Genomic DNA, 12,367 nt, shown 5'->3' with positions numbered 1-12,367 from the left:
GACAAGAACACCTCAAGTTTTCCATTCCTGTATGTGAGAGAAATTTAATTTACTGAATTTATTTTGGAGAATGCGAAACTTGTGATTTCAGTGAAACTAATTAGAACAGTTGACCTTCAGGGTCTAATTGGAGGAGTTGTACAGACGTTATTTGGCTGCTCTGCCATTATGGAAATGAACATCATCACCAGATTGTCCCAGACTTGGGGCTTTCAGCTGCTCGCGTTTATTTACGAGCAAACTCAATTTTGTGGAATTGCTCACAGATACTATGTGAATGCGAGAGTCTCTGAGGGATCAAGGTTTCAGCTCTCCTCAAGAAGTTTAAAGGGAAGTGGCTGCATGGAGGACAATAACTTAAAAATCTTTAATTAAACTTTGCTCCCAGTAATTGACATGTTAGTGGATGTAAGGAAATACTTTTGTGCCATGAAGACAGTCAAGCTCTTGCACAGGCTGCTCAGAGGGGTGATGCAGTTTCTGTCCTGGTGTCTCATTGCCTCTATATGTTCAATTTATCCATCGAGTTACCTGCTGTTGGCAGTGGAAGAACAGAAGATTGCCTTTTTTGTTCCAAGCTCGCCAGTTATCTGCTAAGGAATAACAAAAAGGTATTGTCAAGTTTGTGTCATCTTTGTTGGTCTCAGGAAAAACCATTTCTCTGTCAGCTGGCTAGTTGTCCATTAGGTGGTGAGGCCAGAAGTTTCCATCAGTTACTGTGCCACATCTCCCTGTACATCATGGAAAGCCTCCTGTGCTGTTGGCATTGACAACATTCCCCGTTTTTGCGGAAGCTGAGAACTTGTTTGGTAAAACTTGGGGATGATCCAGGAAAATGGAGTTGCCCCAGGCAAGTAAGGAAAGAGGAAACATGACTTGCCAATTTACCTTGAAGGAAAACACCTTCCTGGTCCCAGGTGTCACAATCTGAATTGTGCCAGAAAGGCTGCTGTGAAATGTTAAAAGTAACCAGTAGCACCAGTGCACCGCGTTGTACCAGTTTGATTCTTCAGAGGGTGAACTTGCTCATCTCTCCCCATTCCAAAATCAGTTTGCGCACCAAGACGTTCTTGAGGAATGTGAGGAGCAGTGAATCCTTCTTGGCTGCTCGAGTGACTGATGGGACCTATAGAGAGTGAGATTAACAAAGTGTGAATACAATTTGTGTGTCTTCCATTAATGTTGTAATCAATGAGGTCTAGGAAGACCTGCATATCCCATTTCTCTTCCCCATAGCAGTCCAGTTCCCATCCTCCAGGAGGCTGAGCTGATGGACTCTTCCGGCTTCTGTGCCTAAGGAATAATGGGCATTCCTTATAGAAAGACTAATTTAATAATTTCTTCAGAGAGGAACTTAGCGAGTGCTGGTGTGTTCGGAATTGTTCTTTTCAATAGTAAAATCTTCTGCAGATGATATTAGAAGCGCGTATCCCGAGCCCGGCTTGGTAAAGCCTGTGGAAGAGCAGTTGCCATCCTTTAGCTCACGCTAATGAGCAACAACCTAAAAAAGAAAGTTTTTGGTAGTGTGAGACTGACGTAGGAGTTTGTCTGATTTTGATTTTTAATAGCATGTGGGAAGTTTTTCTGGCTAAATTATTCATTTGGAGAAGGTTCATTTCTGCCCAGAATGAAAACTCTTATTTCCTGAAGTAATTATATCAGCTTATTTAACGTTTCATACTTAATTATATCAAGATAAGCTTAGGAGGTAGCTGCTTGTATGGCTTTGTAAATGTAGTTTATCAAAATATTTGTGGCGATGCAGCTTTAATTTGCATATAATATTGTCTTGAGCAGTCTCTCTTTTGAAGAGAATGATGATTTATTTACGACTGTACTGTCAGCCCATTGAACGAGCCAGGACAGTTTGGGCTGCGCAGTGCTAAGTGCTGACACCTGACACTTGGGCTCTTGGAAATGAGTTTGGTGTGACTACGTGAACCCCTGGGGCCCACGTCAATAAAGCCACGGTGGGCAAAAGATTTTTAATTTTGCATGGCTTTAATTAAAACGGGAAGGTCTTTGCCTTTAGAGGTTTCGGAATTGGACAACTTGTGAGTGGTATAAAGATGAAGAAAACGTCTCTCTGCCAAGGCCTGTGCGCCTCTCAAAGGATGCATTGATGTCGTAATCTTTGACTTCACCTGGAGAGATTTCATCTTGATTTAGTGGTGCTGTTTGCTCAAGAAAGCTTTTATTAAATCCAGTTGAGTTAATGCAGACTATTAACGGGTCTTTACTACGTTTAATGTTATCTGGCAGGAGTTGTTTTGGTACTCTATGAAAAAAATCACACTTTTGTGGGTTTTGACAAAATTTCTGCTGTCTCAAAACTTCCTAAATGGGTTGGTTAAATATGTTTTAAGGAAGCTTCACCGCGGGGAGGATGTCTGTATGAAAACAAGCTTTGCCTCCAGCATATATTTACAGGCAGAGGATCAAGCAGACGTGGGTCAGGTTGTTTTACTGTGATCGTTGTTCGCATCCTTGCTGTTATTTCGTGCAGACGGTTTTGTTTGTTGGTGGAGAAGGGCAGTTCTTGAGAACTCTGTGAAGCAGTCACAGGAGCTTTACTGAGAGCTCTGATCACACAGCACTAGTGTTTTCTCTGCCTGTTTTTACAGGTGTTGAGGCATTTCATTCTGAAGAGCCTTGTAATAATATCTGCAACGAAGGTGGAACATCTAATTGAGCTGCCTATTGTGAGAACCACTTCTTCGGAGGAGAAGAAACAATAGAAGCCGACCAGGGCGACACCTACAAGTGGGACTGGAATTGTAGCCACCTGAAAGAGAGAAATGACAGTTTCTATAAGAATGGGAGAGGAGAGAATTGTAGAACTGCACAGGAATGTGGAAGAGAAGTGGAACAGGCAAAAAGGAAGCCTGTGTTAAGAAGGTGCTTTGAATAAAGTAGAGCACACAGTTGCTTTTCTCTCTTCAAGGACAGAAATACTGAAAGAGCGAGAACTGGATATACATCCAGGCTCTCCAGTTTTCGCCATCAATTGTTGTTGTTGGCACCGAACTCTTACGAGGAGGGAAAAGGCTTGCAGTACCTAATGGTAGAGGAGATGATTCACCCGTGTGGGCCTGTTAACATGTAAACCGCACTGCGAAGGATCAACAAGCAGAAGGTGCTGCGTTTGTAAAGTTTCCTGGTTTGCATGCAAAGCCATCTTGTACGCTGCTTATTTGGGGACAAATTATAAAGAAAAGCTAACAACTTAGGTTTTATACTTCACTTTCTTTAAAGATTAATTTACAGAGCTTTGTTTTCCCCTGTTAATAACATAATTGGTAATGAGCAATTCTAACATGGGTAGTTATCCTGTTGGGGGTGACATGGAGTACAGGGATCATCCTGAGGTTGTAGTACTGGTCCTCCACCCCGGATTGTTACCCTCATTGCTTCTTAGTTGTGTTATAGGGGCTGGGTTTCCATTAAAGATGTGATGGTGATGCTCTCTTAGTGAGCTCCTTGGCTTCTGAGCTAAGTGGAATTAAGGAGATTGTGTGACATTTGCAGAATGTCCTCTTCTAAATAGCTGCACTTTTGAAAGCTTTCACCAAAAGTACAGGTCTGTGATCTGGGAAGTGCCGCCTTTCTTGCGGGACAGTGAAATATGTAATCGAATGGTACTGTTTGGTTTGGAGTGGTTGCTTGCTGAGTATAACGGCAGGATCACATGTTGTTAGAATGCGGACCCGGTTTTGGTGACTTTTACATCCAGTAACTTTGTTTTTCCTCATTTAAGCTCTGAGAAATAGGAATTATCCTCATTTCGGGTCACCACCAGATGTAGTGTAACCAAACCCCTGCGTCAGCGGCTGTTTGTAGAGTGTCTTAACCAGCAGCAGGCAAGTTCAGTGCATAGCCAGGGGTGAGGTTTTGAGGGAGAACTTCTTTGTTTTTAAAAGAAAGCCTTTATTGTGGATGTCTTGGTTTGTTTGCTTGATGTGTGCTTTGCGTCTGTGTGTGTTTCTTAATTTGCAAAGCCCACACGTCTGGCAGGCGTCAGATCAGCGCATCAGACTCTGGTGTCTTTGCAAAAACCCCTACAAGGTGAAGCCTTCCTGCTGGCTTCTCAAAACCGTGTTTTTGTGGATTGATGGGTGAAGGACTTGGATCCCACTCTCTGGTTCTCTAGGTGTAGAGTAAAACCACCAATCGTTCAGGAAAAGTAAAGCTGTAACTGTGCGTTTGGCAGGCTCATCTACCTGGCCCGTACAGGCTGGTAGCACAGTTTGTGTGTGCCTTCGTGGGTACGGAAATAAGAGGTGGACAGGAGCTTTGTTTGGAATGGGCCTGGGAGTATTCAGAAACCTCAGGAATATGAGAAGAATCTGGGGGCAGAAGGGGGTGACGTGCTTCCGTGCTGAATCGCTCCATGGGATTTCTAGGGAATCGTTCAGGGTTCTCAAAATGCACAAATGAAACGGCAGCAGCACGTGCCTGAGTCTTTCCTGAAGCTATAAAATTGATGATGTAAGTGAGTGAGTGCGAAGTCAAGTCGTGTTTCTTGAACAGAAAGATGAGGAACCTCAAGAAACTGGAAAATGCCTTTGTTTTTGTGCGTGACAGGCGATTATTTGGGATTTGCCTTTAAAAATACCATCACAGTACCCATTTAATTGCCCTTAGAGTAGAACAGTGATTAAAGAGAATGTTTTGAAGTCCTGAGTGTGGCTTGGCTGCCCTCAAGGACGCACCTCTCCACGCCTGCCGAGCTCTCGCTCTCCTCTCCCACAGGCGGCCCTGAACCCACTCTCACCTCACAAGAGCAGGACGGCACCCTGCCAGCAAACTGCAGGGTTCCTGATTGCCAGGCTCAATTAGCTGGGATGTTCAGCTGAGGCGGGGGTCCGTCGCGGAGCCGGAGCAGCGAGCCCAGCACCACATACTTTCTGACCCCACCAGGTTCTCTTCTTGCCGCAGCCATTCTTTTCCCGTAGCAGGTATTGCAGCAGGCTGGCTCTTTGTTACACTCCCCTCTTCCCTCCCCGGGTGCTCCGAAGGTAGGGATCGATAGGGCTGTGTGTGTTTGGTGGCAGGCGGCTCCGGCGTGGACTGCTGCTGAATGCTGCTCATGCTGCAGCGCGGTTGGCTGCCTGCCTGGCATCCCTTCCAGGAGTGTCATGTGTAAAAGGTCAGGGGATGCTTCCTGAGCTCCCCACACCTGCTTCTAGAAGAGCAATTCCAATTTTAATTGCTTTTTTTATTTATTAAACGGTGTCTTCCCTAGCATTCTAATGAACCCTGCAGTGATGGGTGATGCCGTGTGCATGAGGACAAGGAAAGAATCATCTCCAACTGGTTTTAATTGCAGTTTTCTTAACATCTGCTTCCTTTCCACACTTGGCTTATGGATGCAGTAAAACCTAGGATCAAACTTCAGAAGGCTCGCTAGAAAGATCTGTGCCTGTGTGTGTAAAGGGGCTGTGTTGTTTGGGGTTGTTTTTTTAACGAAATTCTCTGTTTTGCATAGAAAACAAGGTTGGAGCCACAGGCAGCTTCTCTCTTTATATTGCATACGAATAATCTATGAATTGTTTGATTTAGGGATGCTATGGCAACTTCAAATGCCCTTAGAAGTATGGAACAGGTTTTTAGTTATTTCAAATTAGCACATTGTATTAAGGTGTAAACAGTGCCCTTCTGTCACCCTCTCAAAGCCAAGACGGACGAGTGCCGGGGGTGTAATGCTCTCCCCCAAAATACACTGTCATGAAAAATAGCGACCTACTTAGTGGAGTACTTTCTTAGTAGTCAATTTAAAGCAAAACGCATTGCTTCCAGGAATACCTCGTTGATTTGTCAACCATTTCTGTATTCTTGTTTCATTTACTCGGTTTTTACAACCCGAGTAGGCAGCGCGTTGCTTTGTGTGCGGTGCTAAGGAAACTGAGTCGCTGAGAAAGATCCATCCTGAAATGTTTAATCTCAGTACTCTCAAATTTAATCTGTTCTGACTGAAACTCTTAGGGAACTCTGACTCCTGAAAAGCACTAAGTGTCATTAAGTTCTTATTCTCTGGCAAAATAGGAGCCAAAGTGATGGAGTGAAGGTGTTCTAAAGTGTGATATTCTTGAATTCTGTTTTCCAAGTGCCCGTGCGTTTTGAGGACTTGGTTAGGGAGTATAAGCCTGGAGTATTTTAAAAGGAAGCTTTCCATTCCGAATGCTTTCCATTCGGTAGTTACCTAGGACCTAATTTGGGGTATTGAAGTGCCTCTTCTTAGATCTGACAGAAACAACCCGTAGGAAATGCCGTCTGGTGAATCAGATTCACATTTGCCTCCAGAGGACTATTATTCCATTCATCACCAAAAAATCTGAGCAGAAGAAATGAAGGGAATTAGGAATGGATGCTGATGGATCAAGGAGGAGATGTGAGGACTGGTGAGAGGGAATTGCTTTGCAGAACTGTATCAGAATAGCACAGAAATAGTAACTTTGGTATTATTACTTACATTTCTGTGTAATAAAAGACCATAATCCAATGAAAGCCAACTTATATGACTAACTAAAATAATATATATTTTATGGAACTATTGATATACAAATTTTCCTCCCAAGATGGTATTAGATGGGGTTGTTACAGGATTCAGGAAGGGAATAGAAGTGCATATAATTGAGGGAACACCCCACACCAGTTCAGAAGAAAAATTGTATGAGCAAGCATACAAACACTTCCCCTAGGTCTTCTCTGTGGCTGTGCACCGTGTGGGAGTTCTGGTGGTGTTCACCCTCAGAAATTGGGCGGTGGCTTAGATAAGGCTGCCAGTGTGATGCTGAAGTTACTGATTTATAAACACATCCAGTGGAAGCTTTTGGCCGTAGGATACGTCTCCCTCTGCATCCTAAAGCCTTTTAAAGGCAGAAAGTATTCAAGATGATCTCTTATTTTGGTAGCCTCACAAAAGAAAGAGAAAAGAAACAAAACAGGTCTTTTCTTCCCCCCTATGATGACCTTATGCTTGGACTCCTTCCAGACAGATTATAAATGTTTTTCAACTTGTCCAAAATGTTTATGCTTGTCCCCATGCACTCTTGCAGGTGGCTCCTCGTGCTGACTTGCACCTTGTTAGTTCTTTGAACGAAACAGTTAGAGGGGTCTAGACTGCAAGATGTCTTCGTTTCTTGATAACAGCACTTTTGTTTTATCACGTATTATTCAAAGGTTTGTTACTGCCAGAAGAGGAGGAATCCCTAGGGTGGACGAGGTAAGCAGGGTTGTGGTAGAACCTCGAATACTTTCCTGCAGGTACTCTGGATCTCCAAAGAGTCAAAGAACTGCTTTGATATAAACGTACTTCTGGAAAAGGATGATCTAATGTTTCATCTCAGCTGAAGACTCTCACCCTGCCTGCAAACTCTCTGAGACTGTTGGAGAAGAAAGAGCATTACTGACAGGAAGCAAAAAAGGACGAAGGGAGGTCAGCGTGGAGGAAAGGACCTGGGCTGTTGGTTTTGCCTCTCAAAGCTTCATACTCCGATATCCTTATCAGATGGCAACAAGTTCCTTTGTCTGTTCTTCTGTAAAAACACTGCACCACTGCTATCCTTGTCCTCAGCATCAAGTGTTTACCTATATCCAGTATTTATGGGCATCAATTTAGTGTTAAGTGAGTTGACTACAAGCCTTCTAGATCAACATTGAACCTGCATCTCTGGAGACACCCTAGGATCGTTACAGCAGTAGCAGAACTCAGGCCTTGTAAACCTTCCTGGAAGGTGTTTCTTTAATCTTTTTCGCTCTAGATAATTACAGTGAACAGATGTGCATTGGCCTTGTGGAAAAATATAACTTTTTAAACCTATAGTTCCCATCAGACTCCTGTGGAATATTGGATTTATCAACTAAATGACTTGAGTTAAATGAAATTAGAGATCATCCCTTTGCTATCAAATCCCATTACTTTCCTTAAGGTGGCTTAAGGATCTGCCAGAAAAGAAAGTGTAGAGCTGGAGACAGAGAAAGGAAAGATGACATAAGTGAGTGGTTGTTGTCTTTTAAGCAGAAGGGGAGGTTGCTTTTGGACGTTCAAAAGGAAACTTTAATTGCAATGAGTGAGTGTACTTCTGCAGGCAGTGTTCAAGTATGCCATCATCTTTAACATCTTTCGGAGTGGTTAATGAAAACTGGTGTTTTGTACAGTGCTCAGAGCCATCGTCCGGTTCTCTTTGGTTCTGCTCATGCTGACGCTCATTGTCTTGTCACTGTTAGGAAGTAGAGTGTTCCTGGAAAGAGAACATTCCCTCTTAGAAAGATGAACCCTTTGAATCTGTGCAACCCACGTCAGTGGAAGCTGTGTGTGCTGCTATTTTTCCATTTATAACAGAAAGGGCCAAGCTGTGATCTTGACCTGCTACAAGTGTCTTACGTAGAAGTGAAAATTTGGACGTTCCCTTCCCTCCCCTCCCCTCTCTCCTCCACCTCACTGGGAAGCAACACTAATTTCAGATTTTCGTTGCGTGCTTTTTCTTTGTCCTCTGAACTTGTTTGGCTAAATGTGTCTTCTCAGTCATCTAACAGTCCTGATTTGTAGAACTTCGCTTGGGGCAAGAAGGGAAAGAGGAGGAACTGTGATCCTTCTGGTCACTTTTGGCTTTGTGGGATGCTTTTTAGCAAAGTACATGGCAGCTGACCAAGATAATGATACAGTGCTTTCCTTTTTACAGTTTGAAGATAAATCTGATGCGGTATTTGATATTACAGAAAAATGTAAGTATTTTTATTTATTTACATAAGACCATAGCTCCATTAAACATTTCTTACAAGCATCATTGCTGCTGAAAAGACTGCCTTGCCCTTCTCCTAGCCCTTGTTTCTCATTCCCTCCCTGCACTGCCTTCTCCACAAGTCTCACAAACGAGATGAATTGAAGTTAATGTTTTTTCTTTCTTTGGTTAGTTTTGTTCAGTTCGGCTTCACTGTGTGGTGAGGGTGACAGAACAGTTCTTATGTCAGCAGCGTTTTATCAGTGATGTTGGCTCAGTGAGGCTTCGAGCGTTCAAGGCATTGCAGCATCAGACAGATTAGCGGAGGACACTTAACCTTGTCCTTTGTTACACATAAAGTCGGTGAATCTTCCAACTGTTTATGGCTTTTTTTTCTCCTAGGTGGTGAAATCCTGGACGCAGAAATGTCTGAGGACACTGACCACAACTTAGCACCTGCCCTTGACAGCATAACGTATGGAATACAGAATCGAACAGGATCTGAGAACTCACTGCTGGATGATGATGATTATTTCCTGAACTCTGGGGATCTTGCAGGCATCCCTGTTGTTGGGAGTGACAACGACGATGATCAGAATTTCACTCCAAAAGACACTCTTTCTTCAGCTATTCACAATGAAGGCCATCTGGAAGAAGGCAAGAGAGTTACAGAGCAGGAATTGGACAGTGAAAAAGAAATTCCCATTCAAAACACAATCCAAAAGGATCTCACGTCACCATTTGAGCAGGGCCCTGTATTTAAAATGACTCGAAAAGATTTTAGCATAACAAGAGATAACGGCAAAGAGACTTTTTCAGCAAAGGACAAGAATAGAGAAGGACATTTTCAAGAACGTGAAAAACGATTGGAAAAAATCCCTAAAGATATGGATTCTAGATTGAAAAGCAGTTTTCTTGACAAAGCAGGTAACTGTTGACATCGTAGACCTGGCTACCCAGCCAAGAGGAAGAACTAGAGAGAAATTAACAGTAGGGCTAGTTATTAAAGCCAGCATCTGGTTGAAGAGAATACGCGTAGCTGCGTCTAGGGAAGCACTTTATAAAGAACCTCAGAACACAATGAGCTCTCTATTAGGCTTAGGATTTGCAGAAGGGCCTGGCAGTGTTAGGGGGTCTCATCCTGCACAGTTCGTTCCACATCCTCAACATACCTGTTGTCGTTGTGGTTTACTAAACCAAGCTATGTGACCATTCAAGCTTCCTTTTGTCTTTTCTCACTGTTTTTTTATAGGTTTTGGATCGCCTCAAAAGAAAGGATGACAAAGTTTAGGTTAAGCTGGTGGCCAGGAAAGCTTTTTTTGAGCAACGTACCGATTCCCTATTAATGTATATGTATTTAAAGCAGTAGGAGTTTCATAGCAGCATCATAAAAGGGCTTGCTAGAAATATATTGGTGTCTGCAGGAGAATAATTTCAGATATGCTTTTCCTGGGACACTGCTCTCCTTATTCCTTGGATACTTGGGTGCTGGACTTGGTCTAGTCAACACAGAGAGAACCAAAGATGCCTGTAATCCTTTTCTGATTTGAGGGAGCCTGACAGTCAGCAGTAGTCCTGCTGCTCACACCCTTGTTTTAGACTTCCCAGTCTCTGACAGTAGAACAGCTGATGAAGTTGTGTGCAGGGAGAGGAGTTGGAATCGATGATCCTTGTGGGTCCCTTCCAACTCAGGACATTCTGTGATTCTAAGGAGTTCAGATTAACCAGGCTGGAGCATGTGAGTGAGAGCCTCCTGGCTGCTTGTTCAGATTCACTGCTTGCAACTCCAATATTTAAACCTTTTGTGTCAGTAACTGTGTCTTAAAATTAGCGCTTCCCAGTCCCACAAATGCTAGAGGAACAATACGAATGTTTTTAAAACAAAGATGAGTTAAAGATGGCTCTTTGTATTTGCCTTCAGCTAGAAATCAGTTGAAGACTATTTTTGCAAATGATATATTCTAGAAAATTTGGAATACCCACAGTTGTAAGATTGTGGCTGAAAGCTGTGCAGCCTCCGGTAGAGCAGTCAGTGATTGAAACAGCAGTAGTAAATGCTCATAGGTAGCATCCAGGATCCAGGCAAATCCAGTGTTTTTGAAGATACATGCTAAAAAAGGATAAGCTACTGTTTCCTGAGAAGAGGACAAAAGGTAAAAGACCAGAAAAGCAAAGAAAAGGATGAAAGTTGTTGCGCTGAAAACAGATTTTCTGATTTAAATATATTTTCTGATTCAGATGTTGAAACGTGGCAGAGTCAGAACTCACTGGGATGGAGAAAATTCTGAATGAACAATTCACCTCAGAATTTTGCAACCCTTTTCTTGCAGTGGGAAAATAATGCCATAATAGAATTAGTGATAAAAAAGTCCCTTCTCTTTAAGGATTACCATCTTATTTGCAGGGAGGAGAAGGGGAACATTTCATAGTTGTGAGGTGCTGTCAGGCTGCGGGGCTCGGGATCAGGAGGAGACTCTAGGTAGTTTTAAAGGAAATGCTTTGGAATCTGTATTCATTTCTATTTAATGTATATGTTTTCCTCAGTTCATAATCAAGTAGAAGAAACATTACGGACGCAGTTAGCACCACAAACTCCAGAAACTAACTTCAGGGTAAGCTATAGATCTTTCAAACACTTTTGCAAGTGCAGCGATAAACTGGAATAATTCAAAATACGTATTTTTTTTTTGTATTTGAGTGTAAATTTGAGTATCAAGAAAACTGATCTTCTGACTTGCTGACATCTTTGCTACTTAAACAGTGCGTATAGTTTTGTAAAATGTTGCTGACCCTCTCTTTGGATTGAGGATTCTTTTGATAGTCACTCTCACGTTCAGCATGGTCTGACTGACTGGCGAGACGAATCTAGACCTGGATGCATCCATCTGACCTGCTGCCTTTCCTCCAGCTGAGACAGGGAACAGCTCTATCAACAGGAGACACTACCCAAACAGCCAAATGCCCCTCCTGACAGCAACTTAGAGAGCTGGGTGGCTCCTGCTTTGTCCAGAGAAGCAGAAAGGATTGGGGGTGGGATGACCGAGGGTGCTGCAGGGAGGTAGGGGCAGCTCATGCTGCCCATCGTTTCTCCCACCTTCCAGTGCAGGACCCATTTCTCTTGGTCTGCAACAGAAACTCCCCTTGCCAGCAGCCCAGCTCCTCTTGGCAGATGCAGGAGGGTGAATTCTTTTTCATATTATTGTTTCAGGAGTCTAGCTACCTATTTTCTAGTAAGGAATCTATTGGACAAGAGCTGGGGAATTCCTTTGCACCAAATATTAGAATTAAGGAGGAGCCTTTGGATGACGAATATGATAAAGCTATGGCCCCACAGCAGGGACTATTAGACAAAATTAAAGATGAACCTGATAATTCCAAGGTAAGTTTCCCACTGCATTTCTCATTTTGGTCTGACAGATGACCGCATAAGCTGGACATAGATTCAGCATTTTATTTGGTTTGTTGACCGAAATTTAACTTGAAGAACACAGTTTAGTAGAAGGATTTTTCCCTTTTATGCTACCATGAAACCCAACGCCCCAACTTTTTGATGTCATGTTAGCATGTCACTGAAAATGTTTTGCTTTTCAGTTGAGAGACAAAGCAAAGTGCTGTAAAACTGATTATTAAATCTATGACACATA

The 12,367-nt window shown here is 42.9% G+C and overlaps 1 protein-coding gene across 11 annotated transcripts in view; it reads left to right on the top strand.

The window, feature by feature from the left end:
- ZMYM4 (zinc finger MYM-type containing 4) overlaps nucleotides 1–12,367 on the top strand; it is a 44,338-nt gene that overhangs the window by 1,850 nt on the left and 30,121 nt on the right. For 4 of the 11 annotated variants that reach the window (XR_008453282.1, XM_054086261.1, XM_054086270.1 and 1 more), the window contains exons 1-5: nucleotides 7,115–7,225; nucleotides 8,685–8,727; nucleotides 9,126–9,650; nucleotides 11,268–11,335; nucleotides 11,932–12,102. Coding sequence is in view for 10 of the 11 variants with exons in the window: in XM_054086261.1 (XP_053942236.1) it covers nucleotides 7,130–7,225; nucleotides 8,685–8,727; nucleotides 9,126–9,650; nucleotides 11,268–11,335; nucleotides 11,932–12,102 (903 nt within the window). In the remaining variant the exon portion in view is untranslated. Of the gene's footprint in view, nucleotides 1–2,624; nucleotides 3,137–7,114; nucleotides 7,226–7,266; nucleotides 7,439–7,467; nucleotides 7,628–8,684; nucleotides 8,728–9,125; nucleotides 9,651–11,267; nucleotides 11,336–11,931; nucleotides 12,103–12,367 lie in introns of those variants that run through there. The other 7 variants (XM_054086264.1, XM_054086263.1, XM_054086266.1 and 4 more) reach the window with 6 other exon arrangements.

This window comes from Cuculus canorus, chromosome 22, assembly GCF_017976375.1.
Source record: "Cuculus canorus isolate bCucCan1 chromosome 22, bCucCan1.pri, whole genome shotgun sequence".
Lineage (NCBI taxonomy): Eukaryota > Metazoa > Chordata > Aves > Cuculiformes > Cuculidae > Cuculus > Cuculus canorus.
Note: the sequence above shows the minus strand (reverse complement) of the source record. Positions and strands in the feature narration are given on the sequence as shown.